This window comes from Bolinopsis microptera, chromosome 5 (genome assembly GCF_026151205.1).
Source record: "Bolinopsis microptera isolate Bmic1 chromosome 5, MBARI_Bmic_1.0, whole genome shotgun sequence".
NCBI classification, from domain to species: domain Eukaryota; kingdom Metazoa; phylum Ctenophora; class Tentaculata; order Lobata; family Bolinopsidae; genus Bolinopsis; species Bolinopsis microptera.
The window spans coordinates 11,327,791-11,346,739 of record NC_087076.1 but is presented as its reverse complement, the minus strand read 5'-3'; the positions used below and the strand labels follow the sequence as shown (position 1 = coordinate 11,346,739).

General features: G+C 39.4%; 1 protein-coding gene across 1 annotated transcript; it reads left to right on the top strand.

Moving 5' to 3' along the window:
* Positions 1-473: 473 nt before the first annotated feature.
* Positions 474-16,545, top strand: LOC134815937 (E3 ubiquitin-protein ligase rnf213-alpha-like). The gene is made up of 33 exons (XM_063824550.1): positions 474-633; positions 742-889; positions 1,114-1,217; positions 1,340-1,504; positions 1,784-1,899; positions 2,072-2,244; positions 2,377-2,552; positions 2,756-2,908; positions 3,053-3,246; positions 3,409-3,523; positions 3,687-3,793; positions 3,914-4,021; positions 4,210-4,269; positions 4,404-4,528; positions 4,678-4,792; positions 4,986-5,076; positions 5,255-5,376; positions 5,738-5,898; positions 6,035-6,158; positions 6,419-6,566; positions 6,753-6,938; positions 7,103-7,197; positions 7,336-7,522; positions 7,719-7,926; positions 8,059-8,179; positions 8,401-8,479; positions 9,591-9,791; positions 13,701-13,847; positions 14,032-14,181; positions 14,321-14,463; positions 14,660-14,950; positions 15,141-15,400; positions 15,567-16,545. The coding sequence occupies exons 1-31, from the start codon at positions 550-552 to the stop codon at positions 14,661-14,663; spliced, it is 4,110 nt and encodes a 1,369-aa protein (XP_063680620.1). The 5' UTR covers positions 474-549; the 3' UTR covers positions 14,664-14,950; positions 15,141-15,400; positions 15,567-16,545.
* The last annotated feature ends 2,404 nt before the right edge of the window (positions 16,546-18,949 follow it).

Genomic DNA, 18,949 nt, shown 5'->3' with positions numbered 1-18,949 from the left:
TAGTTTCCACCTACTCCCACCTTCCAGCGAAGAAAAACATTCCACTTCCAAAGGTTACTTAAACTAAAATGTCACTTTTGCTTTTGGCAATTCGCTGCTACTTTAAAAAAATGAAACGCTCAATTATTGCGCGGCGCAATACTATTTTGAATGTAACGCGCCAGCGCCTAACTGAAATTTTGTACACTCTCGTGACATTAACCCGAGCGCGTGTTTTCCATTTGCGCGGCTTATTATACATGATCTGTTCGTTCGTTATATGAAAGCCTTCGTTTGGCTGTCACTTTGGTTTCCACTTCCTAATACTTTGAACTACAATCCGATATAATACACCCAAATGACAAACCTATACTGTAAAGTGCAGTGGTGGTACTCAGTAAAATATTTATGATTATATTGTTATTCCAGGAGGAGTCTGCATACAAGTTCAATGTCGAGGAATTTGGATCACAGAGCACATTTGAATCAGCTGTTCAGCCATTCTTCCAAGATGAGTCGAAGTGGCTGGTGATATTGGTGCCGCCAAAGTGGCACAAGCTTCTTAGCTACATGAGATTCCAATTGCAGTCTTTCAGCAGGGATACGAAATTAATAAAACATGTGATAATAATCACTCAGCTGCTCCGAAACTCTGTAAGTTTTTCTAACGAATAATTTTGTTTTGAGTTTTTGTCTGTAATCACCTTGTCTCAAGCTATATTTGACAGTTTCTGTCTTTTCTTTAATAATTAAATTTTCCAGGAGAACAGACCGGCTCTGTTCCACAGCGAGGTATGGAATAACGTGCACATTGAGGACTTGAACCCCAAGACTGGAAGAATGAAGTCTATTTCGGAGATGTCAAATTTGAGAAATCTGTGGAGCAGAGATATCCCGAGACTGTTCGATGGTTTGTTTTTATGATTGAAAAATTATTTAACCGAGTCTCTGAAACCCCCACGAGGCAAATAGGTACAAAGACGACCGGCTATTAGGGGTCCGGGACTAAACGGCGTAAGACTCTAACCCTAACCCGCCCTAGAGTCCGGACCCCGCTATTAGCCCTCGATGAGTTCATTTCGTAATTTGGATCAGATCTTAAGTCTTAACCACCAAATAAATTGCATTCCGCAGATGACATCCTGGACATGAACGAGGTGCTGAATACCTACAAGGAGCAAGTTGTGTGCAACATAGCTAACCCATTCCCACGTGAGGATTTGGGTCCTGTATTAAAGGTAAGCCATCTGAAAATCCATGCCCTTAACCGCCAAAGTTTCCGCCCGTTCACGAAGAGATTAGATAAACAGTTGTTCCTCATTCACTATCTCCTGATTTTGTACTGAAATATTGTGATCAGGACTGTATGACATCGGCGTACCTGCAAACTAGGATCACTTCCGCTCTGACACAATCTCTGAAAACAACAAGCGACTCACCGAAGTTAAACTGGATTCAGAAAGCCGCTCTTGACAAAGCAAGATTATCAGAAAGCACTTCATTCCAGAACGTTCTGATGCTCAAGGTTAGTTATTGACCTTTTTATTGAAAGCGTATAGCTCGTGGAATCATCATTTGGAGATGACGATTTGGTAAAATTGTATTTTCCGTCATTACATTTTCCGTCATTACATTTACTATCTTTGACAAATCCGGAAAGTCGCTAGCAAAGATAGTACCGATCTTTGATCATAAAACATATCCCACATATGAATTATAAGAATTCAGTGATCACAAATGTTTGCGTTCTGGTTTGAACCAATTGTAGGAGATAGAACTTGAAGATCTGAACACACATTAACAGGTGTCAGACTCCTTGACGAATGTAGCAGCTAGTATCATATCAGATATAGACCGTGATGGTAACGCAGCCCTCAGAAGTGAAACATCTCTTACCGTCTTCTGGGAGCAAATGCTTACGTAAGTCATACTCAATTGTGCAGAGTAATCGTTACAATCGCAATTTTGCACCGTTAAATTATACAGGCTGCTGGCTGGCGTTATATTGAGAATTTAGGCAGTCTTCAGTCTTGCTCGTGATGCCTGGCAAGTTGTAGCGAGAGGGGATGTAGTTAACATTCCTTTTTTACAGTATGATGCCCAGTTGGAGTGATATTCATGTCAGTGACCATAGCTTGTGTAAAATACAGCATAATTTCCTCTGCTCTGACACTAGAGATGTGCCATGTCGGTTCCCTTTTTCCTGGCTCGTCAAAGATAGATTGGACGAGATGAGCACTGGTGTATTCAGACTTAATGAAGAAGGTTCGTTGTAAATCAATGTACGAAGTTACTGATGAGCAGCCTCGCGGCTCCACGCAGTCATTCCATTTGTGAGAATATTCCACACCTTGTCGTTTCGTTTAACTACAAAGCTACAATTGATTACTTACTCAGACGATTTGCTGGAGGACATGTCAGACAATTTCGTGTTGGAGTTCAACAAGTGTAAATTGTATGAATTGTTGAGTGGAGCGAGTCAGGACCCTCAGTTAAGACAGGATTTGAATGAACGTTATCTTTCGGACTATTTGAACATGGTTTACGCCGCTCAATCCGACTTAGAATTCCAGGTTTGTCATGAAAATACAATTATACAACCTTACCCAACGTAGTTCATACACCGTAGAACTATGTTGTATTCAAAGTATCGAAAATTGCATGATATGCGCATTGCGCAATCTCAAGTTCATAATTATAATTTGTACAGTCTTTCGCCAGTATTTCTAGGATATATTAAATAAATTTTCACTTCTCATGGTAACCTTTTCTGCAGATTGCTTACAGGATCTTTGAAGTGCAGCTTCCTGAAGGTTGGCGGGAGAAACATGTTGCCGAGTGTGCTGTTCTGATACAGATATACCACCTGAGACTTGGTGGACAGATCCAGCTAGAGGCTCTACGGAAAACTCTTACTGTTTTCGTGCAGGTAAATCTTACAGTTTTTAATTGATACTTGTATGGAACAAATGTGGGAGTGGACTGGATATTCAGATTGAATAGGATCGGAGATGGAAGCTGCTCCTCGTGTATAATGTCTTTGTATATTTTTAACCATTTTATTCTTCTGCAGGAGATCAATAAAGATATCAGTTGTTTTGAAAACGCTTCACGGTCAGAACAACCTCTCTTCACCCTTTGTGAGATCCTCTTAACTGAAATTGAGAGCTCTATTGACAACGTCATGAGGACCAACAACTTTACCATGCCCATAAAGATTATCATCGGACTTTACGGCGGACACCCTACCGCGTACGCCAGGCTCATGTTAGTCACATGTTTGTTCTATCTCTATTATCAGAGCTAATGAAGCCTGTTACTGAAGGCCCCCGATTTGAAATATTTGAGAGCCTTTGAGATACTGCAGAGGGTGTAGACAATTAGGCTGACCTTGATATTATGATATATGACGTTAACCAATACTCCCAGGAATGGTTGGAACCGAGTTAGATTCAAGGACCTGAACAGAAAATTTGTTGGTAAAATGAACAGCCTCGGAGTGCCTAAAGTTCAAACTGATATTTATTATGTCAAAGTAGAACACGTGAGTCATGTTTCTTTGTCCGTGGATTAGAAGCATCTTGCGAGAATATAACAGGAATGAAATCACTAAATTGTAAAACTCAATTATATCATTATTAATGATACAATAATACATTAAAACTAACATATTTGTGGATTATTAAAACTACTCGATGACTATTCAGGAGTTGGAGGCCCTCACGGTCCAGGAGTCTCTTGAGGGAATTATTACGCAACTACACGACATGATACAACTAGCAGTGGAGGACCTTGCTATGGACACTGATATGATGTGAGCTTGATATCACATCTTACAACACTCGTGTCATACAAAGTTCATTTCTGTTCCTTATTACATACCACTATTTAACATGGCTGTTAAAGTTTTAACTTCAACTCTGCAAATTTTCAGGAATATAATGTGGGTGTGTACTGTGTGCGGTGATTTGACTCACGATCAGGTCGTTACAGCGTGTAGACACGTGTTCTGTAGACCCTGTTTTGAGAACCAGAATATGCAGTGAGTTCTGCTTAATTTAACTATTTAACCCTAATTTATTCTTTACATTTGTCCGCAAGGGGCTTTGAAAGAAACGCACAACTAAGTCAAATGATTTACTTTCTATATCTTTACCATTATACCCCTGTCTTATCAAATTGATAAGTGTAATTATTTCGCAGTTAATTACCATAATGCTAACTTCTCAGATGCTCAAGATGCGGGGATCCTATTTTTGAAGACTCTCCTCCCATCCCAGCTGATCTAGAGTTAGTTCAATAAATTGCACCAACTTTTGTAACTTATCTTATTGAAAAGTAGAAAACAACCAAATCGGAACATTATCACCTAGTGACATTTACCTCGGTATCATACGTTTTACAAGCCTACAAATTATCCACAGGGACCTGGTGGCTTTGGTGAGCAATTGCTGCGGGGAGGCCGTTAGTTTCCTATCTCAAATAATTGTAACATTCCTGAGTGAACAGAGACTTGACCCCAGAATTTTGGAAACTCTTGCAACCCTCGGTGAGATTTGAACTAATTTGTTATAAGTTATCATTTATCTTGGGTTATATAACCGCAGATGTCGAAGTAAATGATTTGGAAGACCTGTCAGACTCTGGCTCTCAGGTGTTCTTGGTGAATTTGTCGACTAAATATATGATATCTCCCAGGAAAGGGTAGAGTGCGTGAGAACAGATTGTTAAGGTCAGTAGCGAATGATAAGCTAGAAGCCCTACAAACCCTCATTTTCACCATGTTCGTCAAGAATCAACTCACATATCGCGAGTGAGTATTTAAACATTTACGGTTTTATAATCTATTCCACGTTCTGTAAGACGTGCTCTATGTCAGATCTGCGAACGTTACCAAATAACGTTTCAAATGGCTGAAATCTACTTTTCCAGTCCTGTAGTAAGCTGAGATTATGGTTTTAAATTAATTTCTCATGATCGGATATAACCAACTATTACCCCTGCAGTGACTACAGTGAGTTCATATCCCAATCTTGTCACTTACAAGACCAGACTGTTAACGTTACAACGCTCGCAAAGTTCGTCACCATCACTCAGGTGAAGATTTTAATGTTCTGCTCTCACACATATGACCTGTCTTTCATTTGAATGAACATGAGGCATGTAGTGTAGACCACAAAGCGCGTCTGTAACGATAATTTAAAATAACTTCTAAGAATCCTACATTCCTAATATATAATATATAATATAACCCTTTCCCAACCCTTTCCTCCAGGATGTGGTGAATACCAGACTAGATATTCCCCAACTGATCAACATGTACAATGACTTAGTTGAATATGAAGGAGTGGAATACATACAGCGCACTGTACAATCTGTTTCTGGTATCCGCAGAGTGTGAGTCCGAGTACTGAATAATTTATGCTACGGAGACAACTTATTTTTACGACAAAATATACAGTTTCATGATGAAGAAAACTTGAAATTATTCATCACAATCCCCCTAATTTTGCACTGTAATTTTAAGTCTTTGTGATGATTTAATGTTGATAATCAAGTGTTCCCAGTTTAAATGAGTACACTCAGTTTGTTTAATAAAGACGCGCTTTATAAAGACAAACCTTTAAATGAAAATAATTAAAGACGCTGAAGCCTTCGCCAAAGTGAACCGTTTTTATATAACGAACTGAGTGTATCTGAAAGACTATTTATTGCGGGTTGATTTTCTCTCTTAATATTAACAACAACAAATATCCAGGCTGACGATCCTAGTAAAAGAAGTAAGTGAAGTGTTGGATAGGCCTGCCACACCCTTATCTGTGTACCTGCAAGAGTTGAGGGCTAGTCTCTCCACCATGCCTCCCAGACAAGTCTACACTCTTAAACTATTCTTCCTCAAGCAACTCTTCGTTGATAGAGGTACTTTTGTTCGGCTTAGATCTCTTAAAGTTTGACTAAAGTAAGTATTTATTTTTTGGTATCAGAGACTTATTTAAATGCCAAAACAGGGGTTTAATTCTGTCATTAAATGTTCTATTATCACCGTCAACTTCAGGAGTGTCAGTGATCTCCAAGGTTATGAAGGATGATAATTTGAGTTGGATATCACCTGTTGAAGATGCGGAGACTCAGGAGAACGACCTGTTCACTCTTCTCGGGGCGGGATACACTTCCTTAAGGTATCAGAATTCAGTTCATATCCTTTAAAGTTTTAGTTTATACCTTATGGTTGAGCAAAGCCAAGATACTGCTAGTGATTTTAATTATTGAAATCGGTTTAGGAAACCAGATCAGAATGATAACTATAAGCTAGTGCATAATTCAAGGTACATGAAATCAAGTACTAAATCCCTAGATTAAAAAATAGCAGTTCAACATATTATAGTAAAATTACTTAAGAGAAACTGCGCGCTTTTTGTTACTGTCTATCGTGTGTTAGGAATGAGTTGGCCGTGAGTAATGGTACGAACAACGCTGATGATGTAGTGGAGAAGATGGAGGCTGAGGAGTGTACCACTCTACATTCAATTGCAGCTACTTACTACGTTCTCAGGAACAGTCCCATTCCCAACAACATCAAAGAATTGGTAACGCTTATTCAACTTCTTTTTTGTGGACATAAAGAATAGTTTACTTCATTTTTTAGACCGACTGATCAGTGATCCTAAACATTGGACTACGGCAAATTATTATAAGTAGCACTATTACCGGGTGTTTTCACTTTACAGTTCACATGTTTTCATGTTTTGACACTGATTCTATTTGAACCCCAGGTGCGCGGTACACTAAGGCAAGACAGCGAGAAGAACTGTTTTACAGCTCTTTGTACCGGTGACCCGGATCCTAACACCCTGTCCGGAGTGGATCTGAGGAGAGTTGATCCGTTCAGAGGACCTCTTACTCTGCTCTATCTGACTCTGCAGATACGCTGCAAACATCCCTTCCTTAGACTGCTCGAGGTAAGGACCTTCAGAATAATGCTGCAGTGTACTGTTCATGGAGTGTTCATCTTAACAACCGTTATCTGCTCCAGTGCTAGCTGATCATAGTCATACCCTCGTTACTGTTACAATTACTTAAGTATTATAATATGGTGAAGGTCTTAAACATTTGAATATTTCAGAGTATAAGAATGTACCCAGAACAAAGTGAGAACAAATTCCTTCCCGGTATGAGAGATAATATCCTTTCTGACTTTATTGGCAATCTCGCGGAAGGGTAAGTTTAATATTCATTACAAGTGTAGACCTTTCATTCAAGCCAATAATTTAAGTAATTGGGGGTTTCTTTTATCTTAGTAACCAATGCAAGATTCAGTGGTATTTCTGTAATTAAAAAGAGATTTAAAATCACCAGCTCCCAAAAATGGAAATGGTATCGTTGTACTAACGGTCACGCGTACGCCATCAACAAATGTGGTCGTCCTATGCAGCGAGGGAGATGTGCGTGTGGAGCGGAGATTGGTGGAGACAACCATCAGTTTGTAAACAATACCAATACCATGGAGGTTACTGATGCCAACAATATCGGATTGGAAGAAAAGGTTAATTGTTATAACACGATGTGATGGTACTCAATATTGCAAACAGATTAATCTGAATTCCCAGTTTTAAATGACACTTATAAGATCATTGTATGACCCATATTCCAATTTCCAGCCCATTCCATCATGATCACTGAACCCTTATTTCTCTGCAGAAACACAGAATACTCCCAAAACTAAGTTCTCCCTCCCTCAGGGATACAACCTGCTGCCCCCTGGTGTCCGGTTATTAACTGACACGGAACGAAGTATACCTCCTCTACTTCTTAATATTATCAGATGGTTCATACACGCATCATATCTCTTATCGGAAACAGCTGATCAGTATAAAGACAGAATATTCAAGCTGGGAAACCAAAATCTATCCACCTTCCTGCTGGAGAATATGCAGCGCGATCTGGAAGGTATAGGTTCTTTAGTGCGTGATATAGTGAATCAGTAGCAATTCGCCATAAATTTCTCAATTCCGTCAATAAGAAAATGTTCCCCATCTTCTACTTTGATGATGATTGCTGATCCAATACTCCTCTCTTTAGGAATGAGACTGCATCTCAATGCTGGACCTGATGAGTGCGTGCTATTCTTGGTGAAAACGATCATATCTCTGACCGTGTCCGCTGAAAGTCGTAACTACATCTGCAGTTCGAAGCCAGATAGGTTTGTTTCATACTGAGTACCAGCTGACATATACTTAGAATTTATAAACATATACTGGGGCATTTTATTGAGCTTAATAGCTCTCATCCAGAGAGCTGTAGCTTCAACACTAGGTGGTGCTGACGAAATAAACCACAATTTAAATATGTAGTGAAAGTTTCAGTACAAGTACATGATTATTGATCAATACAGCTACACACAAATTCCACCCATTCCATCAGAAACAACGTGGAAGCGTCGATAGTCGCCGCAGCACAGCCGCTTCTAGAAAACCCAACGGGTGTGATTAGAGATGCTCAGGTACTGATTGTACACGACGTGAATGTAGCTACAGACCCTCTGGTCAAACAGGTATATAGCGGTGAAGTCTAACCAAAGGTGATGAGGTATGCAAATCTGAAACGTCCACCTCGACCATGTTTTAACACTCGATTTTTAGTTCGTCCTCGACGTTTTTTTCGACAGTCGACAACTTTTAGTTCGCCCGTTTGTTTGTTTCCTCGACCATAAATTTGAAAGGCGCCTGCAAAGTCGTCTCATTCTACTTTTTTCAAACTTTAAAAAACGACAACCGAGAATGTGTATGTAATTTGAAATAATGTGCCTGTAAATATTGAATGTTAATTGCAGCAAATTCCACATGATTGACAAGCATGTGACAAATGTGAAAATACAGATTTCAGAATTTCAAGATGGTTGATTTGCTCTGGTTCCTTCACTGTTATACCGGGTTTTTTTTACAACGCTGACAGCATTTTTAATCATCAAAACTGATCATAAAAACCTAATAATAGCATGGGTTTTTAATTCTTCTATTAGGAATCTGCAATACATTGATCACTCAGATTACCTTTTACATTCGATTATTCAAGGAATTCATGAAATGGAATTCTAAACAGCCAAGCAATTCATACGAATACGATCACTTTCAGCATAGCCTCTCTAATAAATTCGATAATTTAGGGAATTCTTGAAATGGAATTCATAATATATGATCATTGCACTATCAGCATTACATAGCCTCTCTGACAATTATCGATTTCTATCTTCCTGAGCTTATTCCTCAAGGAGCTACTTTTCTCTCTGCATTTTCAGAATATAAGCCATATTTTGTCAACCGTGTAGGCTCGTCGCTGTTAATGTTGTTCGTTGTGTTATGTGTAAACATGTCTGTCGCAAAGCTATCATGTGTCAATTCGCAAAGAACGTTATTTTTCCAAATATTCACGAAAGGCTCCCACATACTACAGTAATACCCCGATTTACTGCAAATCCCGATTTACCGCGACTTTAGCCTTTCTCCCAAACTCCGCGGTGAATGGGGGTATTATTGTACCTTGGTTTTTGCTTGGTTCGGGTTTCAGCTAATCTCAAGTTTACATTTGTGTTTGTAATAACCACCTTTTGGCAGTTGTACGAGTTTGACGACCCACCGGTCCAACTAACCAGCAGTGACTACCATTGTCGACCTGAACTTTGGAGGAACTCTCAACCGCTCAACCTTACTCTGTTCTGCAACAGCTTCACTAACTCTGTTGCAGCACACGAACAAGACAGATACCCTACTGTTAAGACTTTTGTTGATATTAGGGAACAAGTCCATCTCCTTGGGGTTCGTAACATTCCTTATCGTTATGATTTGTAGCAATTCTTACTGTTATTTGATCAGTGATTGGCCTTTCAAATTTGATGGTGAAAATGTTGGCTAGTTCCAGTCAAAACCTTCTTCAATTTATAGAGTTGATAACTAATAATTAATAATAATAAATAGAATTAATAGATGTGGATACTGGTGGGGAGGTGAAACACATTTGTTTACTTTAATAGTGAGCACATGTTCGGCGGGTTGAGGAGGTGAAACACATTTGTTTACATTTTTAGGGTAAGCACATGTTCGGCGGGTTGAAGAGGTGATACACATTTTGTATTATAGAAGGCTTGTAACACTTGTAACGCTTTCTTGTTACCCCCCTTTGAAGGCCCCGAATTATTTTCTGAACGAAAGCTCAAAAATAACCGAGAAATCGACCTTCTTATTAACTCATTTTGATGACTGTTTCTGACCTAAAATTGCACGAAAAATCGATTTAGCTAGGTTTCAGAACCTATAAACACTTCCTTATCCCTAAAAATTGATGTTTTATAGCTAATACGAGCAACAAGCAACATATGTTTTGATCCTTCGGTTCTACTCATGACCTAGGCAGTAAAGCTGAACCCGACAGATCGAGGCAATCCTCACCTTAACTGATCAAACTAGTACTAACACACTTCTCAGATATAAATGTTCTTTGCGATACGTTTATTGCAGCTTTGCAACTTGAGTGAAGACCAGAGTACGAAAACACACAGCAGGTTAGCAACTCACTTTTGGTGACTGTTCCTCACGAACATTCTGATCCTGCAACATATATAAACAAGGATATCGTCTCCTTAACAAATCGAACAGGTACTATCAAAATTTCTAGAGCACAGCATGATAACAAAGTCAAAAGAAACACAATGAAGGTAGGTTACCAACACCACAATATAACAATCATACTAAAAATTGAATTAAGTTTATTCTGACGACGGGCAGCCCTGATGTGCTCCGTGATCCTCAACGAGCGACCACTTGTAATAGAGGTGGTATGTCACGTGACACCGATCCGTCCAATCACAAACAGGAAGAGTGACCAGATCGATATCGTGTGTTTACTTTCCTTATCTTTATTTGACCCTCTGTTCAAATTGTTATCTCTATCACATCTCGGCTCGGTAAGGTCCGCGTGCAATATCTGCACTGCGGTAAACACGCCATGATAACGTCATGAACTTGAAATAGTGTGATTGTTGTACTTATATAACCGTACCCATTGCCCACGTACAATACAAACTGTTGGGGGGGGGGGGTTGAAGATAAACAACCGATCTTGATAGTGTGTCGGTCGCTCCTCCTATTCAGCAAGCTCGACAAGTTTAGGTAGACCTGGTCATTTAAAAAAAATCACTGTCCACCTCCCTTAAAAAAACAGGGTTGACAAGTTGGGCACACACGAATGGGCACACACGAATGCGATGTCGCTCAGATAAGGCAATATCTTCGCCACAACTTTGTTTCCCAAAATCTTGTACCGCTTCAGATAGCCAATGGAGCGTTCCACGTGAATGCGGGCGATGCTTACTTTTCTGCTGGCAGCTACTTCTTCCGGCGTGAACTGAGTCTTGCTCCACATCACCTCTGGGATGTTAAGTGTAACTCCTGAAATTTAATTCGCTTTTTATTCCGCTTATTCTTAACTAACCGGACGATGAATAATCACTCTACACTCAACTATTACGTGACGTTACAACACGTTCTCTAGCTGGCTCTGAGTAACTGCTTACTGCATGCAGGATTTTAAATAGAAATTTGAATAGTGTACAGCAAAGCTCTAACCCATGATCCGAAATAAAATGCAGCTGGTAAACGATCTAAAGACGGGTCCACTGAACGAACCGGACGCGGATTACGCACGTTACGTGCACCAAAACGGCATATTTAGATTCTAAGACTAAGAGGAAATTAAATTCACGTCGCTACATGCACAGTTAATTTTTAAGCACGAACACAGTAATCATGTGGTAGCATGGATTTAAACAGACAAACAGTGTTATTTGCAGTAGCATCAGTTAACGATGGAGTACGTTTTCAGTTTGCGGGCCTAAATGTAAAGGACCGTCAATGTGGCCAAAAATACGATACGAATATGTATGTACGGTACCAGCTAAAATATCTGTCAGTACAAGTATATACAGCAAAGCTCTTACCCATGATCCGAAATAAAATGCAGCTGGTAAACGAACTAAAGAGGGGTCCACAGGTCCACTGAACCATTTCAACAGCGCACCCATTACCCGTTATCGATTTTATCAATACTTCCGTATCTCATCTAAAATAAACACCCCGCACACAAAATGAATTCCATTGACTTTGAGGGCAAGTGCAACATTTAAAGTTACACAAACTCTTATTACAATTGTGAGAATGATTCCAAGTTTACATATTTAAAACGGCAATGACTGATTACACAGCACAAATTGAAATTTTGAGTGTCTAACCTGGTAAAAATGAACTGCACCATGTTGAACTAGTACTTCAAATCTGTCATGTATAACCATGCTTGTCCTCCTGTACACTGCAAGTGCCTCCTCCTGGAACATACAGTTCTTGTCAGTGAAGTCGTGTCCTATATTCCGTTTTCAAACACTTACTGTCTAAGTTAAGCAAAGGAGCACTCATGGATATATGTTAATGTTCCGTTCATGATTGAACAGTTAGCATCACAGTCAGTTGGAGGAGCGACCAACACACTATCAAGATCGGTTGTTTATCTTCAACCCCCCCCCCCTCCCCCCCCCCCCCCCCCAACAGTTTGTATTGTAGGTGGGCAATGGTGAGCAATGGGCACGGTTATATAAGTACAACAATCATGGCGTGTTTACCGCGGTGCAGATATTGCACGCGGACCTTGCCGAGCCGAGATGTGATAGAGATAACAATTTGAACAGAGGGTCAAATAAAGATAAGGAAAGTAAACACACGATATCGATCTGGTCACTCTTCCTGTTTGTGATTGGACGGCTCGGTGTCACGTGACATACCACCTCTATTACAAGTGGTCGCTCGTTGAGGATCACGGAGCACATCAGGGCTGCCCGTCGTCAGAATAAACTTAATTCAGTTGTTAGTATGATTGTTATATTGTGGTGTTGGTAACCTACCTTCATTGTGTTTCTTTTGAATTTGTTATCATGCTGTGCTCTGGAAATTGTGATAGTACCTGTTCGATTTGTTAAGGAGACGATATCCTTGTTCATATGTTGCAGGATCAGAATGTTCGTGATGAACAGTCACAAAAAGTGAGTTGCTTACCTGCTGTGTGTTTTCGTACTCTGGTCTTCACTCAAGTTGCAAAGCTGCAATAAACGTATATCGCAAAGAACATTTATATCTGAAAAGTGTGTTAGTACCAGTTTTATCAGTTAAGGTGAGGATTGCCTCGATCTGTCGGTTTCAGCTTAACTGCCTAGGTCATGAGTAGAACCGAAGGATCAAAACATATGTTGCTTGTTGCTCGTATTAGCTATAAAACATCAATTTTTAGGGATAAGGAAGTGTTTATAGGTTCTGAAACCTAGCTAAATCGATTTTTCGTGCAATTTTAGGTCAGAAATAGTCATCAAAATGAGTTAATAAGAAGGTCGATTTCTCGGTTATTTTTGAGCTTTCGTTCAGAAAATAATTCGGGGCCTTCAAAGGGGGGTAACAAGAAAGCGTTACAAGTGTTACAAGCCTTCTATAATACAAAATGTGTATCACCTCTTCAACCCGCCGAACATGTGCTTACCCTAAAAATGTAAACAAATGTGTTTCACCTCCTCAACTCGCCGAACATGTGCTCACTATTAAAGTAAACAAATGTGTTTCACCTCCCCACCAGTATCCACATCTATAACTCGAGGTAATCAAACTACTTCGTCTGAACCCCTCCACCCTCAGCTGTTACCGAAGATATTGGACTTCTTCAGACGTCTTCTGTCTCGATACTCATATAAAAGCAGTTTGGAGGAAGCAAGAAATACTCCAATAAGAGATGTTATCAAGGATGACCCCATCTTGGAAGAAGGATTTGCTGCGTGGGCTCAGGTGCGGAATTTTTATATTAATCACTGTATTATTTACTAAAACCCCGATTAAGAATCTTAACAGTAGCAACTGAAATGATAGCTACATTTAATTTTGTGTACTGTGTATAGCATTTCAGCTGTATCAGCAACCAGTGCACATTTTAGAATCATAAATGGAAATTATAACTACTTTGTTTTCACAGGCGTGGAAGGAGATTAATGTAGAGAGCACCAAGTTTGCGATCCCAGAAGCGTACAAAAATAAGAAGGATATCAGAGATAATGAGCCACTGTCTCTCTTCCTACCTGAACCTGTTGCTAGAGAAGGGATATGTTGTCTCCATCTGCTTGATGTTAGTTGCTTTGTTCTCCTCTTTCATCCCCACTTCACATTGCCGACTTCTTACCAATTGTAAAACTGTCAAAGAACAGTTTTTGTAAAGATTAATACATTGCATATCCTCATTTTTAGTACATGGTTTTGTTTTTCAGACCCTGATTGCGTTACACAATAAGCTTGTTAGACATACGAAACGCAAGAATGTCAAACTGTCAGATAGATTTCTCAGCGTAGACTACGACCCGGAGAGAACCTACCATGTTCTTGTTATATTCTCATTCTGTCAGACTCGTCGGTCAGTAATATTCACTTCAATTTATGTTATTCAATTATATTTTGAAGCTAACAAATCTGTAAGAGGCGAAAATACTGTATACTACATTATGAACATTCCAGCGTACTGTTTCACTGTTTTGCTGAATTAAACCTGCTGTATTAACTAATTAAACCTGCTGTATTTAATTAATTAATTAACTAAACTGACTTGCCAGGTAAACACAGGGAGGTAAGATTCTCTTACGGAGTATTTGAGAGATACCTAAAGGACGAGGTACTGGGCGGGGTACACCCCATATTAGACTCCATCAAGCAGTTCACAGATCACGACACCTTCAAGATGACGTACCGTGAGGATGTCACGTGGTTGGAGCTGTGCAACAAGCTCCACGCTAGGGAACCTCAGCACAGGATACCGGATACTATCAAGATAGAGTTTGGAGATATTAGAGCTGCTAATGAAGCTAAGAAGGCACTGGCTACTGCTATCGGCTACATCAGAGCTGGTACGAATTTTGGAGTTTGGATTGTGAAATAATGGGTTTTTAATATGTGTAGTATGTAATATGTATGCTATTTAAACAGTTAAACTCTTTGACATCTGTTCTATTTTGATTTTATTAAAACACTCGATGGGTGGTGTATCAAATATTTTAAGCAATAGTTGTTGATAATTCAGAGGAATCATAATTGCAGGTCTTGGAAGTGGATCCCCTAACGAGAGTTTGATCAGATTTATGGAGCGTATTGGGTCCTTCAAAGAACATTCCAACTACTCAATACCAGATACCCTAAAGAAGTGTCACGTGTTGGATGCTTGGTACCTGGCCTACTTCTACAAGTCTTACCGCAGCACTTACGATCCGTTTGATAGCATTAATATGGTCACTACACCACCTCCTGAGTCTCACGAGTGGTTCACTGGCAAGAATCATAAGATCATCAAGATATGGCTGGTAAGATTTCAAATCATTTGTTATATGATCTGTTACATCATATATGCTCCTGGATTAACATTGTTATAATTTACAATTCACAGTGGTCGGAACTCTGATGTATAATATCGGGAAGGAGTAATGCTATTAAATCCAAAATCATGAATAACAATGAATTTATTTGCAGATGGAGTTACACCGATTCCTGATAGATTGGATGGTCCTGAAACCCTCAGAGGATACGGAAGGTAGTGTTAGTTATGAAGGTATGGAGCTAATGGAATGTCTGGACTTCTTCAAAGAGAGGACTCTGTTAGCGAGATCTGAGAACGAGGAACCAGAGTTACCCGATCTACCTGAGTGTTTGAACTACGAGCACTCGGTAGCTTTCTGGTTGGCTTTAAAGGAATCTTGCCTTAAAGTTTAAGAAAAATTAGAAGCACCGGGACATTGGGACGTGAGAGCCCTGATATTGTTTGTTTTTTTTTGTAAAATTTTACGCTTTTAATGATTCACTTTTAATCCAATATGTGATAATCACGTAATGGTCACATTGATCGTTTTTAATCATTCTTGTTTTTGCAGTGTTTGTGCAACGAACAATGAACATGGTGGAAACATTTTTATAGAATTTTTTAATGCAAATACTTTGATCAAGTTATTCGTTTCTGTAATAAAAACGGGCAGTCAATATCTTCATACGACTTTTTATGAAAATTGTGTTACGTGGTAATCGTTTTTTCATAGCATATTAGAATGAAAGGAATTTTCTTATTTTCTTATTTTCTAGAAGATTTATTTTTTAATATTTTTCGCAAAATCATAGTCACTACTGACTAGTACTACTATACGTTCGATCTAGTTTTAACTTAAACTGTTTAGTTGGGTCTAGCTTGAATATTGATCGCACTTTAATTGTTTGGTGTCACTTTAAATAGTGTTGTTTAGATAATCTTATCGAAAATAGATTTGTATCGCGCTATCAACCACGCAGTTATTGAATTGTTGCGACATGGTACTGGTACTGGATAATATGTATTTTAACAGTTGAATGTTGAATTGGTTAATAGTTGAGTTGGTATAACTATAATACTGTACCATTATAACACAACGTGCTAATTGTTTTGATCATTATTGATCATGGTAATTACAACACAAAAGTAAAAGTGGTGTATAACTTCTCTACGAAATCACTGGTGGAACTAATTTCAAACCCCGAAATCTCAGCTTTAAACCTAGAAATTGGACATAACCCACCAGCTGATATGTAAACGTTGTATTTTCGCACCATAAATTATTACGCTAGTGTAATGTTGACACATGAACAGACTGGCAGTGGTAATGGGTAACCAATTAGGGGCCATTACTTAGGACGTCCGGCAAATAGGGAGGGGGTGGTTTTGGAATTTCGGACAAATCCGGACAGGGGGAGGGGGGTGGTTTCTGAAAATCTGGACGTCAGGAAATTTTGGCAGAATTAACGAAAAAGTCCCATTTATTTCAACTCTTCGACACTAATTACTTTGTAAGTTTAGATCCCTGTATTTTGAACGAGAAGTCGATCGCCAGAGCAGCTCATGAGAGCCAAGTTTTATTCGTACTCTTAAAAGTAGCTGGAAATCCGGACGTCCGGGGAAGGGGGTGGTTTGAAAATCCGGACACACCCGGAGGTGGTCTGCATCTGAAAATCTGCAACTTTGGCGGACGTCCTAAGTAGATGCAAGATGGTCCCTTAAGGAATACGGAGGCAGGAAAGGGGACGCAAAAATTGACCAAAGTGATTCGTGTAATATGTGAACACGACACTATTATATGCATTGCACTCTATTACTCTTGTATCATGTCACATGTCGTGAGTCGTGACCCCCATTGTCGTTTCACTTAGTGGCCCCAGTATCAGGGCACTCGTGCGCGGCGGACCCACAACGTATGGCAAATATACTCCCCAAATTACGCGCATTGTAATGCAATGTCAAAGACAAATGTGCTTCGGATGGTGGCGATTACGTTTTCACCTCTTGAGGGAATCCTACGCATGTTGTTAACTGTCAGACTTTGGACGAGGAAATGTTCTCGCGCCGTACGTTTATTATGGTAAAGCATTTCGGTACCAGAACGATAAATCTGTTTAAAATAAAAAGTTAAAAAGTTCGAAAATAGAGTGTTTTAGTGAATAACTTAGAATATATTTTTGATTTTATCAAGGTCTGACTGATAGATTTTCTTTAAACTTTCCAGATAGTTACAAGGCTATATGACGGATAATGTGTGAGAGTTTGGGAGAATTTATATGTGCCAAACTTGAGATATAATGACTTCAAACACAAGAAAATATGTATATACAAGATATTGCGAGCGTCCTGTTACTCTCTTAGATGCAATATCTGTAAAGTATTGGATGAGAACTGATTTTAAGTAAGGATTTTAAATTAAGTTCAGGATTATAAAAAAATTCTCCGATTTGCAGTTCGAATAATATGTGCTTGTGATGCATCCGGCATCAGCATAATCTCAGAGGAAACATCTCTCGCGTGCATATCTTTTTTATCTTTTTTAGCAGAACTCTTTCCTCAGAAAGTCACCGAGTAAAAATGAAAAAGTCAGATGACTGTAACAAAGCAGCAGAAATCCCACACATTAATAGCCCTCTCTCATCACTATGCTTATTATCAAACATGTCAATCTTACAAATGTCAACAATCCTAAAATAATTTAGAACCGAAACGTGATCCTTTGTAAAATTATATGTCCCAATAATCAAATTGACTTGTACTCAAGTATAAAGTTAAACAATTTACTCCAATAACCACGGTCACTAGCAAGTTCTCTCAAATGGAGAATATCATCATACGACTCCAGCAAGATGAAGCGCTTCCAGAGGTCAACCTTCAGGTGGTGCAGGAGGTTACGTATGTGAGCCCCGAGTCTACCAACTTCACTACACATCTCGACAGCAAAACACAGCGCAGCTTGAGCTGGTGATCTTTCATCGCTCCTCAGTATGTGTCCTAGCATCTTCCACCTAGATAACTCAGCACGCTCAGACATAGGGATAGAGTTACTCTGTTTGTAGAGGGTATCTTTGGACATCATACTGCGTGGCCAGCTGACATTCATGATCTTTCTGAGGTGGTTACGGTGACATGCATCTAGTTTGTCCCAGTACGATTTAGGCATTCCCCAGCAACTAGAGTTATACATGAGGATAGATACTACTTGGGCCTCATAGACCTTCAGCTTCTTCTGTAGGGGGATCTTACTCTGGCACCAGACCTTCTTGAAGTTCTGGAATGCTACATTGGCTAACATGATTCTTCTGGTGACATCTTTCCTACTTTCTAGCAGAGAACCCAACAACTTGCTACTGCACCATTCTTCATTCATTCTAAGGGGTTTACCATCATCTATGACCTCATCTTTCCCAGCTATGTAGACGTGTACATCACTATGCTGAAATTAAAAATATAATTTTTGACTGTACAATGGTAAGTAACTTTTCAAATCTCAATCAGGTTTTAATTATCTCAGTTACTCGCCAGATTTTGAACGATTAGGCGCTAGACAGTATGA

Excerpts from the sequence above, each read along its gene's own strand:
- LOC134815937 (XM_063824550.1), top strand. The coding sequence starts at position 550 with ATGAGATTCCAATTGCAGTCTTTCAGCAGGGATACGAAATTAATAAAA. Across the intron at positions 2,553-2,755 it reads AATCCGACTTAGAATTCCAG|ATTGCTTACAGGATCTTTGA; the intron begins GTTTGTCATGAA and ends CCTTTTCTGCAG. Across the intron at positions 7,198-7,335 it reads ATTGGCAATCTCGCGGAAGG|CTCCCAAAAATGGAAATGGT; the intron begins GTAAGTTTAATA and ends TAAAATCACCAG.